This window comes from Elephas maximus, chromosome 4 (assembly GCF_024166365.1).
Source record: "Elephas maximus indicus isolate mEleMax1 chromosome 4, mEleMax1 primary haplotype, whole genome shotgun sequence".
NCBI lineage: Eukaryota > Metazoa > Chordata > Mammalia > Proboscidea > Elephantidae > Elephas > Elephas maximus.
In genome coordinates this window covers 95,439,506-95,451,688 of record NC_064822.1, presented here as the reverse complement: position 1 = coordinate 95,451,688, position 12,183 = coordinate 95,439,506, and the positions used below count along the sequence as shown (strand labels likewise).

Sequence of the window (12,183 nt, the reverse complement as noted above, 5' to 3'; positions counted from 1 at the left end):
ATCCCTTATGCTCTTAATTCCAGGATCCAAATCTCTTCTGGAACCTGGCCACATCAATGACTCCAACGCTTCCCCATGCCAGTCCTCTTGAATCATCCTTCAGGTTCAGTCTCTCTACTGGAAAGATTGTACTGTTTTCAGTCTCTCCTACTCTAAAAAGCCTTCCTATAACACATCTTTCCTCTTAGTCCCCAAGCCATCACACCCTTTCATAGAGCCACATAGAGCTGATATAGGACTCTATTATGTCCCTTATAATCACTTTTCAAGGATTCATTTTACTTGGACCCACAATCAACACCCATGGAAGCAGTAGTCAAGAAATCAAAAGATGCTTGCATTGGGCAAATCTGCTGCAAAAGACCTCTTTAAACTGTTGAAAAGCAAAGATGTCACCTTGAAGACTAAAGTATGCCTGACTGAAGCCATGGTGTTTTCAATCACCTCATATGCATGCGAAAGCTGGACAATGAATAAGGAAGACCAAAGAAGAATTGACGCCTTTGAATTGTGGTGTTGGCGAAGAATACTGAATATACCGTGGACTGCCAAGAGAACGAATAAACCTGTCTTGGAAGAAGTACAACCAGAATGCTCCTCAGAAGCAAGGATGGCAAGACTACATCTCACATACTTTGGACATATTATCAGAAGGGCTCTGTCCCTAGAGAAAGACATCTTGCTTAGTAAAGTAGTGGGGCAGAGAAAAAGAGGAAGACCCTGAACAAGATGGATGGACACAGTGGTTGCAACAATGGGCTCAAGCATAACAACGATTGTGAGGATGGTGCAGGACCGGGCAATGTTTCGTTCCGTTCTACATAGGGTTGCTATGAGTTGGAACTGTTTCAATGCACCTAACAACAACAATCACTTTTAATGCCTCACAATCTGTTTTCTACCACCTGCATATTACTGAAAACCCTCTCTCAAAAATCACAAAATTGCTTCTAGCTATCAAGTCCAACGTCCTCTTCTTTGTCTTCCTCTAAGTTTTTCTCTGTCTTTGAAACTCCATAAGGGTAAGCACTGTATCTTAACTGGATTTGAACCCTTAGCACCTAGCCAGAGTTGTAAAAATGAATAAAGCATAATTTGTCCCTTTACCCATGGCACATGGAGACCAGCTGTGCAGTTGAAGTCCATGTTTTTACAGAGGATGTTTCTCCACACCTATGACTTGGCCCAGTTTGAAATATCATTCCTAAATCTGTTTACATTTCAAAGAAGAGATCAAATGGCAGCTCTCCCTGAGTCCCAGATCCCTTATAGTAGGAGATAGCTGCACCTTCAACAGGATGCTCACAGCATAGGGTCTATTCACTGGTTTGTAGAGCCTAACAATCTTAATTCAAAGATAAACACCTCAAAACTTCTAATATTAGTCATGTAAACTCTTCAGTAAAATATGCACCTAAATTGCACAGAAACAAACAAAAATAAATGGTCTTCCTTATATCTATCTATAAAACTATGTGATGGTTTAATTTCCAAGTGAAGAAGTTAGTATGAATTTTGAGATATTTTGTTTCACTACTCGGCTGTTACCACATGAGTGTTAGAAAATGAAATTGGGTGCACAGGAATGTTAAAAGATAATTTACTTCAAATACTTTAGATAAAATACATATTAAAGGCCGAAATATGAAAATAACCCTGGAAACTCTTTTACCCTAATAACTCATATTCTGAAGTTAAAACCCTACATGCTATGGAGAAACAGAAAGCATTTTGTCTTATAAAGCAATGAATAAATCAAATTTTGTATGTTTAACCCTAAATATAGGTACTTTTAGTTTTATAGGTACAGTGGTCACAGGAGAATAATTTCAAAAATAACTCCAATAATTTATTATACTGTAATTTTTTAATCAAATATTGCCTTTATCAGAGAAAGTATTATTTGCCAAAGCATTACACTGTAACACTTTTTATCATAACTAATCTTGACCTCCTTTTTTTTAGAATAGAGCTAAAAATGGAATATGTTTATATTAGATGGAATATTTTTTCCATTTTATAATGATTACTATGAGCTATTTTAATGACTTTCAAATAAGTAATCCAAGATGCATTGGCTCTTCAAAGATTATCCACTGAGCTCTGATGCTAAGAAGAAGACAAACACAAGCACAAAAATAAAAGTTCTTATTTCTTAATGGTGTGTTTTTATGTCTTAATTGGATTAATAATTGACTCAATTTTTCCCATTTTTCTTTGACTGTTCAGTTTATCATTAGAAGCTAAGGGAAAATATTTCACAGGAGTAAGTGACATATAAATTACATATATTACATGAGGCTGAGAAGGAAGCAGTTAGGTGGCTTATATTCAGCCCAGCAGACACAGGAGGACTTGACCAAATAGTGACTCGCTTAAGGGAAGTAAATTACCCTAAGAACAGGGTGCTTACTTAACTTTAGGCTCCAGGGCATTTAACAGAGAACAAACCAGACATTCTCTAAACAATAAATCACTAAACAGAATTTAAACTAATATTCAGAAAAATACTGAATTATTAAATTAATCATGAATAAACAATACTTATAATTTTACTGTGAAAGGTTAAAAACAGTGAGTTGTTTTCCTTTTTTTTTTTAGCTTACTCAGTCTAATAGTGATTCCCTAATGATATTTATAAGAGGGCTTCTGTATTTCAATGATCTAAAGAAAATCGAACTAATTTCATGACTATTTTTTTCTGTGAAAAGAAACTATTGCTAATTTTCCTTTTATATTTGAATGCTTAAATAATTTGCATAGAATACCACTTTGGGCTCTGAGGTTTTGTTTGACAATATACATATTGGTTTTTGACAAATCCTAAATTATAAAGTATATAATATGCCCCAATTCAAAATATGTTGACTACTTTAGTACTTGATGATTTCACTTTAATGTGTATGGTCACTTTTAAAGATGAAAAGTTAACCATGAATGCAACTTTTCTAATTTGCATCAAAATTTTATTGTGATTTAAAACAAATTTTTGGGGAAGAGATTCAAAATAGTTACATAAGTAATAGTTGGAGTCTAGAAAACCAAAGTATTGAATTCTAACACCTGTTTTTATTCTATCATTAAATACACGTCTTAAAGCACTTAAATATATAATTCTAAAGACCGTTAATAAAATCAAATAAACTGTATAATGTTTGGACATTTGAATGAGAGTGGATCTTTGTAACTGCGGATCTCTTGCTCTGATGGTAGAGCGGGTTGCTAAACTTACTAAGGAATCTACCATGTCAAACAGATTGCTATAGTATGTAAAAACATACCAAGTTAGCTCACAACAATAGTAATGCCTTAGGGTCTCATTTGTCAGAAAGTGCAATAATTGTTTATTTATGCTAGTCTTTGTTATAAACCAAAAAACCAAACCCAGTGCCATCCAGTCAATTCCGACTCATAGTCATATAACAGCAAATTCAAATGTGCGGAATAGAGGAAGTTTGATAATTACTCAATGCAGTGATAATCTAAAAATAAGTCAGCTAGGGACAACAGTTTGGATGGGCAGAAAAGAATGCTGCAAAAATGAAATAACCATAAGATATAGTAAAATTTATGCTTCAGAAATCAACCTAATTAGGATTTTTTTTTTTAATTCAGTAAAAATAATTAAAGCATCCTAATTTATCTCTTAGGGCCTTGGGGGGCGAGTGATTAAGAGCTCGGTTCTAACCAAAAGGCCAGCAGTTCAAATCTACCAATGGCTCCTTGAAAACCCTGTGGGGCAGATCTACTGTCCTATAGGGTTGCTACGAGTTGGAATCAACTCAATGGCAACAAGTTTGGTTTTGTTTTAACTCTCAGCATAATAAAAAGCAAAAATATCTAATGCATGTGTTAACCTTGTCAAACTCAAGCAAAAAATATATTTGGAAATGGATTTTTCTAAATCATATGATGTAAGTTCCATTGTAGTTTTGATCATTCCTTCTCTTTTCATCATCTCTATTAACTTTCAATTACCAGAACCACCATGTAAACCTCCTTCTCCCTCCCTTTTTCTTCTTTTTGTGCACCAATTGTGTTAAGCACTAAAAATACAAATGTGAATAGAATCCGATCCCATTGTGGAAGATGCTTCCTTGTAGCGGTAGAAATAAAGTATACTAAAAAAAAAACAGTTGTAATTCAATGTACTAAACGTCTCCCCCTTGTAAAACTTTGCTGACTGACTGAATGAATGAAGAATCCAGGCTCGATAACAGATTTATCTGCAACTTAGAAACAATTCTTACATACTCCACTAAATGGATACTCAAATCAGTACTTTGAAATATACTGGAGAAGTGGTGTTATCCTTATTTTACAGAAAAAGTAAGTGAGTTAACTTGTCTAGGTCACATTGCTCGTATGTAGAGAAGCTGAAACTGGCTCAGGTCTCCTGATTGCTTAAAAAAAGATTTATCTATTTTATTACTAATGACAACAATTAATGCTAGCTTAGTACCATGTTGGTGGTGGTGTTCTTAGGTGCCAGGCCAGCTACAAAATATTTTCTTACTACTATTCTTACCCTTTATCAAATACATGTGGAAAAAATAAAATACATAAAAAATTAAAGTAAATGAAAAAGCAGAATAGCTTTGTTAGACATGAAAGTAAAACTTTATACATAATATGAAAGTGTTGATTCTGGTTTTATGTTATTTTTCCTCTTTCTTAGCCTGGCTTGATCTCCCAAATAAATCCCAAAAGAGTTGTAAAAACAAACCTGAGTGTACCATTTTAGGATATCGACTCACCAACTGCACCTATTCCAAGCTATTAGCTATGGGGGTATGCTTTACCATGACATATTACTTCCAAGAATGCTTTTGTTACCTCTTTCTTACAGTCAAAGTTAAATGGGTCACAAACACATCTTCTAATTCTTCATTTAGGAGCATCTGTTTTATAATGCACTTGTCTGAATCCAAAAAATGCACCCAACTGGCTCTGAGATCTTAACTTTAAGTAATTGGAAAGATAAGGGCATGTGCTGCATTGGATAATGTCATGTCTTTCAATCAGCATAATGAAGCACAGGACCGACCATTCCATCAAATGGGAACCAGCCTTTATGCCACATAACATATGCTGGCATGTCTTCCAGGGTTATTATTATGGTACATGACAAGACAAACATCCCTGCTTTAGAAAGTATTTTTGTTTTCTTATAAGGATGAAAAATGTAAATGAGCGACTCTATGCATATTCAATTTTTAACAGCAGGGTGAAAGGAAAAAAAAAGAGCAATTCTCTTGAATTTCATTAGATAAAATACATAAAATGATTCAATTAAAAAAGAGTAAAAATTACACGAGATTATATGACCCTTCCTTTATGTTTAGAAAAAATAAAATTTATTGCCAAAACTAAACTTTCAATTAAAGCATAAAATATTTTGTTATAAGCACATTAAACTTTAAACTGAGCATTAGTAGCATAATAAACAAATTTTATTGAGTAAATACCATGCACCATACGATGCTGTTTTCTTTACACATTTTTAATCATAAAAATAATCCATGAGATAAATAATTCCCATTTAGATATGAGAAAATTGAGGCTCAGAGGTTATGTAATGTGCCCCTAATAACAGAGCTATTAAATAATGACATCAAGATTCCTGGAGCTCCACTGCCCTCCCAGAAAGTGGTTTAGGAGCAAAGCCTTTAAAATTAGAAAGACCTGGATTTAATCCCAGCTCTGCCTCTATTACCCTTACCTTTACCCATTGTCATCCAACTCATAGCTGCCGTATAGGACAGAGCAGAACTCCCCTATAGGGTCTTTAATCTTTACGGATGCATTGCATTGGGCAAATCTGCTGCAAAATACTTCTTTAAAGTGTTAAAAAGCAAGGATGTTACATTGAGGACTAAGGTACCCCTGATCCAAGCTGCGGTATTTTCAATTGCCTCATATGCATGCAAAAGCTAGATAATGAATAAGGAAAGCTGAGGAAAATAGACGCCTTTTAATTATGCTGTTGGAGAAGTATATTGAATATAACGTGGAGTGCCAAAAGAATAAACAAATCCCCCTTGGAAGAAGTACAGCTAGAATGCTCCTTAGAAGCAAGGATAGTGAGACTTCTCACATACTTTGGACAGGTTATCAGGAGAAATCAGTCCCTGGAGAAGGACATCATGCCTGGTAAAGTAGAGTGTCAGCAAAAAAGAGGAAGACCCTTAACTCGATGGCACCAGACAACAACAACAACAACAATCTTTATGGAAGCCGACTACCACATTTTCCTTCCACAGAGTGGCTGGTGGGTTCAAACTGCTGACCTCTCAGGTAGCAGCCAAGTACTTAACCCCTGTGCAACCAGAGCGCCTTTGCCTCTCATTAACCGCATGTTAACTTTCTCATCTGTAAAATAAGGAACAATCACATCGGTTTCATAGAATTCCTGTGAGGATTAAGTGAAGCAATGCACTAGTGTACAAATGATAGTAGTTATAAAAGTTGATTAATAAAAGATCCAAGATATATTCTGGTGGCAGAGTAACAAATACATTGGCATTGTACAGAATTGTTCAATATTATGAACATTAAGAACATCTGCTCTTATTGTCAGTGGCTGCTATCGAGTTGATTCAAAACACCTACTACATATTTTTAATTTACAGAATAATTTTTTATAATAGCCAAGTCACTAATTTGATGTAGACAGAAGTTATGTAATTTGTTTTTTTTGCTTAATTGGAAGGAATAAAGTACCTCATTATGTCACTATGGGGTCATATCTTGATATAAGACTGTCATTACTTCATAGGTTTGTTTTTGCTTTGTTTTTTTTGCTTTGAAGGCCTTCGAGGAAGTTATTTTCTAAGCACCCCGAAGAAGTAATTAATTCCTTAACAAAACACCACTCAAGCAAACAAAATGTAAAAGACGATGCCTAAAAGTTGTTTGAATAAAAGCAGCAACCTTCTCAAACATTGTAAGTTTGATGTCTCTCTCTCTCAATTTTCCAAGCATTTCCAAGGATAAGAAGACATTACAGTTATCAAAGTCTTCAGAGTTATATACAAACTATTGGTAGGAAACACATCAACAACCGTCCCTATGCTTCTAAATATGATAGTAAATGTAAACTACATTCATAGAGTTAGATACTAGAGGATTAGATTGAATCTCTTTCTCTCAGGGACATTCTTTTTTTGTTCTTAAAAACATATTGTGCTTAATCACTTTTCTACATTGAGAGAAAAAAATCTAAGACAAAACATATGCTAATTCTGTCCAGGTGATCAGACTATGTACCATAAAGCAATCATTTTTTGAGATAATGATGTATTGTTTATAACCGAATTCTATTACCAAAGCCAATAAAGTATCCTTCCTCCTAATGAACAATTTTTTACTTCAGAATTTAGTGTTCAGGTAAGACTTAGTTCATACTGTATTAGTCATGAAATCATGGATAATTAATCAAACTCAATGAAAAAGTAAAGTTTGTATCTGAGATAGGTATGTTAATTTTTTTAATTGAAATAAGTTTACTGAGACCAGTTTAATCAGTTGGTTTTGTTTGGTTGGTTGGTTCTTTTGTAATTTTATTTTGAAAACAAATATTTGTTAAACCAAATCAAGTGCTGTATTTCTCAGTGTGAAATTAATGAGCTTAAAATCACCAGTCAGATCATGCCCCAGTTCTTTGTTATTTTTCTTTCTCAAGAAAAGGCAACTATGTTCATCCTGTTAGACAGAAGCCTCTACTATAAACATATGGGGTTGCCGGTTCTAGGAATAATAATAAAAACCAAACCCAAAGATACTGAATGTATGTTTCTGTATTCTATAAAACTTCAACTTACATTATCTCCATATTGTCACTAGATTTCTGGGAGATTGAGAAAAAGTAATGATTGTTTTCATATTATAGGCAGATATGCTAAAACAAATAAAAATTCATGCTTAGGTCATATCTAGTTGCATAGTTAAGGATGAAAGCTAAACAGCTTTCTATTAGAACTCTAGTAACAGTTCAAATAAATGAATATATTTTAACAGTCTTGCTTGAGAAGTTGCCTTTAAGAGAGAAAGCTCAATGTATGAGATGTTTTGGGCAGATTTGGGTTTAAATTACGTGTTTCACAAGTAGTTACATTAACTTAGGTAAAATTATTTAGCATCATTGAGTCTATAGCCCAACAAGGAGCATTGGGATAGTAATACCTACATCAAAAAATTGTTCTGAAGTCTTTCAACAGATGAGTGGATCAGCAAAATATGGTTTGTACATACAATGAAAAATTATTCAGCTATAAAGATAAATGATGTTCTGATACATGCCATCACATGAACCTTGAAAACATCATGCTAAGTGAAATAAGCCAGACACAAAAGGATATTGTATGATCCCACTTATACGAAATATCTATGATATGCAAATCCATCGAGACAAAAGAAAATTAGTGGGGGGAGGGGAGAAAGGGAAGGAAAAAAGATTATTATGAGGATTAAATGAACTATATGTGAAAATACTTGGCACAGACTAAATACTTTTATTGCTTATTGTCTTCCTTTATTACAGAGTCACTATTACTCTAACAAAATTATCTGATAAATTACGTGAAACTTTAAGAGACAGTTTATTGATGTCAGTCCCTGTGAATTACTTGGCTTAAAAACTAAAGGCATGAAAGCTCATAATTCTAGTTAGAAGTAAGGCCATGGAACTGAGGTAGCCAGATAGATATAAATACAAGAGATTACAGCAAAATGTAATGGCAGCCAGTCATCTGTTTAAAATCTTTTCTCCCAAATAAAGTTCTGAAGTTTCTCAAGGCATAATCAAAACAAAATAACTCAGAGAGCCTACAAAAACATTTCCTTTTTAGACAGACAAGGAATAATAAAAACAGCTATCACTAGAATCAGGAATTTTTTTTTTTGCCTTGTCAATGCAGTGGAAAAAGGGAAAAAAGTATTTATTGCACTAGAGGCTGTCTACATGGAGTTAGTAGTTAGCATAAAAATATGAACCTAAATTGGAAGAAAAGCCAAGGTTAAAGCATGGTAAAAAGTATGTTTAGTGTGTCACCTTAAGAAAACAAATCATTGCTATTTCTTAGCATGCAATGACTCCCCAAGTGGCAGGGATTTGATATTTGAGAGCTCTCATTGTATTCGCTCCACTCCCTGCACACCCTACCGGTCCTGCCCACTCGCTTGATCCATGTGCACATTCAGTTATAAATGTCTTTTGAGCGATGACTGAAGAAATCCTACACACAGAATTATAAATCTTCTAAATCACGGAACCAATTAAATCAAGAGTCTGCCTGATTAAGATTCAGAATTTACATTAAATTTATATTCTAAATACCAACTTCATTAAATGACCCCTATGGATTTTTTTTTTTTTATGGAATATGCAGTGATTTCCGTTTTCCTCCAGTACTTATAACTATGTAAAAATATTCTTAATCTTCATATTTCTTCTTATGATTCTTGTCTGTCTTGGTATATAGAATACACACGCATATGAAATACACGTATAAAACATTTTTTTGACAAATCACTTCCTTTGGTACATTATTTACTTCCCACCGCATTCAACTATATACATAAAGGCATTGCATTTATGAGCCTTTTAAAAATTAAAAAGTTTCTTCTACGTACCAGCACCATCCGTTTTAATTTTGTTCGATGGTATACTGGGTTCTCCTATACCCAAAGTATTGGTTGCTACCACACGAAATTCATACTCCATCCATGGGATTAAATCCACTGCTCTTGCTGCCTCCATGTTTCCTTCAATAATTGGAGGATCTAAATATAATAAACATTAAACAGAGTATTAATTGACTAATTTATCATTTTTATAACTTCCAATTCTTATTTTGCTATTTTGGAGAAAATGGCACATATTACATAGAGTTGAAATAAAAAAAAAAACAATACTAGGAGTGACAAAATATTATGTTCAAGGAAATGAGAGGAGAGGTCGTGGGTAAATAACAAACTAGACAAAGGATATGCATATGAATCACCTATTCAATAAGTCTGTGGTAGGGGACTGAGATTCTGCACTTCTAAAAAACTCCCAGGTCATACCTATGCTGCTAGTCCATAAACTATACCTTGAACAACAATGAGTTGTATTCTGGAGGTGGAATCTAGAAAGATTTCCTGAGGCAAGGGTAAAACTGGAACAGTGGGAACTCCACAGACTGCCACTGTTCATAGTTTATGGGCAGGAAAAGATTTTTTACTATGATACCTATATGTTCACATTCTTTTTGAGTTTGTTTTGTAGACTTAGAGCCAAATCATTTGGAGTCGTGATAGTAAATGTTATAATCATTAATTAAGACTTGTTAAGTACTCCTCAGAATTCATGCTGCTAGATACTAATAGGAAGATTACACATTATAGGTAAGATATGATCCTAGATTGTATATTTAATTGATATATGATAAAACATACCACCAAAGGCAGGTCTGTACATCATTTCATGTTCTCTTAAAATATTTCCACATTTTTTTAAACAATCTACACAGGTGTATGCATAGAAATACCTGTACACTGTTTATTTGGAAAATATTTTCCCTTATACTTGTCTATGACTCATTATATTATTATTTAAGAAATTTGTATCTGGCAATGCAGACCATGAACACGTAGGTCTTTAAGATGTTGTATTCATCTCTACGATAAATGCCAAGTATCGCAGTGCCCAGTTTCTACTTCTGGACAAATTTTTGTTTGGCACAGTGTATCCCATGCCTCACTCTGCCCAGATTTTAACTTTTCCATACGCTAATTTTGCCATCTAGTTTCTTATTTTGTTCTGGACTCGTTCTACAGATTTAATGCATATTTTTTACTTTCTGATGAAAAGTATGCCTTGTCTTGTCCTGTGTTATGATTCTGCCTCTTTATTTCTATCCTCTCTTTTAGGGCCCTACTCCCTAAATCAGAACTTGTTTGTCTTTGTGCATATATATGAGGATGTTTTTTAGGTAACTAGAAGAGAGAAGGTAAAATTTGGCATATGTAGGGCTCTTCATGAAGAAAAGGGGAAGATGCAGCTGGTTGTTACAACACTGGGTATGGTGGCCCTCTTCCCCACTGGATCTCTATCAATGATTTTGAGCTTCCTAGAAGGTTCCTGGGTAGCAAAAACGGTTGCTCTAGATAGTTAACCAAAAGTTTGACAGTTTGAACCTACCCAGTGGAAAAGAAAGGGCTGATGATCTGCTTCTGTAAAGATTGTATCCAAGAAACTCTAAAGAGAAGCTCTACTCTGTAACACATGGAGTCGCCATGTCATGGGCTGAATGATGGCCCCCCAAAAGATATATCCACGTCCTAATCCCAGAAACCTGTGAATGTGGCTTTCTTTAGGAAAAAAAAAAAAAAAAGAGGTCTTCGGAGATGTAATCAAGTTAAGAATCTTCAGACAAAATCATCCTGGGTTATCCAAGGAGGCCCTAAATCCAATTACATCCTTATAAGAGACACACAGGAGAGACTCACAGAAAAGAGGGGAAGGCAACGTGACCACAGAGGCAGAGATTGGAGTGAAATGGCCACAAACCGAAGAATTCCTGGAGCTACCAGAACCTGGAACAGGCAAGGTACAGATTGTCCCCTAGAGCTTTTAGAGGAGGGAGAGTAGCCCTGCAAACACCTTGATTTCAGACTTCTGGCCTCCAGGACTGTGAAAGAATAAATTTCTATTGTTTTAAGTTACCAAGTTTGTGGCACTTTTTATGACAGCCTTAGGAAATAGACACAGAACTTTAAAGGCAGAAGCTGTAGAACTATTTGTGAGTTTTGGGTGCCCAAGTAAAAAGCTTTGATAGAAGGCTCAAGGAGGTAGTCTGATCTTCTCCCTTGTGTCTCATGCTGCAAAAACTCAGCATTCAGTTCATGAAGAATGGAAATGTTGGAGATATTCCAAAGGAACCCCCTTGGCAAGGATATGATACTCTTATGATGTTCAATGCTGTACTGGCTTTCTCTTTTCCAAGCAGCTAGGCAGTCAACAGGTGTGGTTAGGTGTATCAGGACTGGAGCGGACAGATGGGTGGGTGTGCAGTGGAGAAGGCAGCTGATTTGGAGCATAAGCAAGATTTCAATTAAAAAAAAAAATCTCCAAAAAATGGAAGGTCAGGGACAGGATCAATGAGATGAAAATCATACTTAATCACTGGGAATATTTGG

The 12,183-nt window shown here is 34.8% G+C and overlaps 1 protein-coding gene across 2 annotated transcripts in view; it reads right to left on the bottom strand.

Annotated features, from left to right (window-relative positions):
- The window catches only part of CNTN1 (contactin 1), a 385,906-nt gene that overhangs the window by 49,742 nt on the left and 323,981 nt on the right, over positions 1 to 12,183 (bottom strand). For both annotated transcript variants that reach the window (XM_049882834.1, XM_049882835.1), the window contains exon 18: positions 9,634 to 9,783. In XM_049882834.1, coding sequence (XP_049738791.1) covers positions 9,634 to 9,783 — 150 coding nt within the window. The remainder of the gene's footprint in view (positions 1 to 9,633; positions 9,784 to 12,183) is intronic.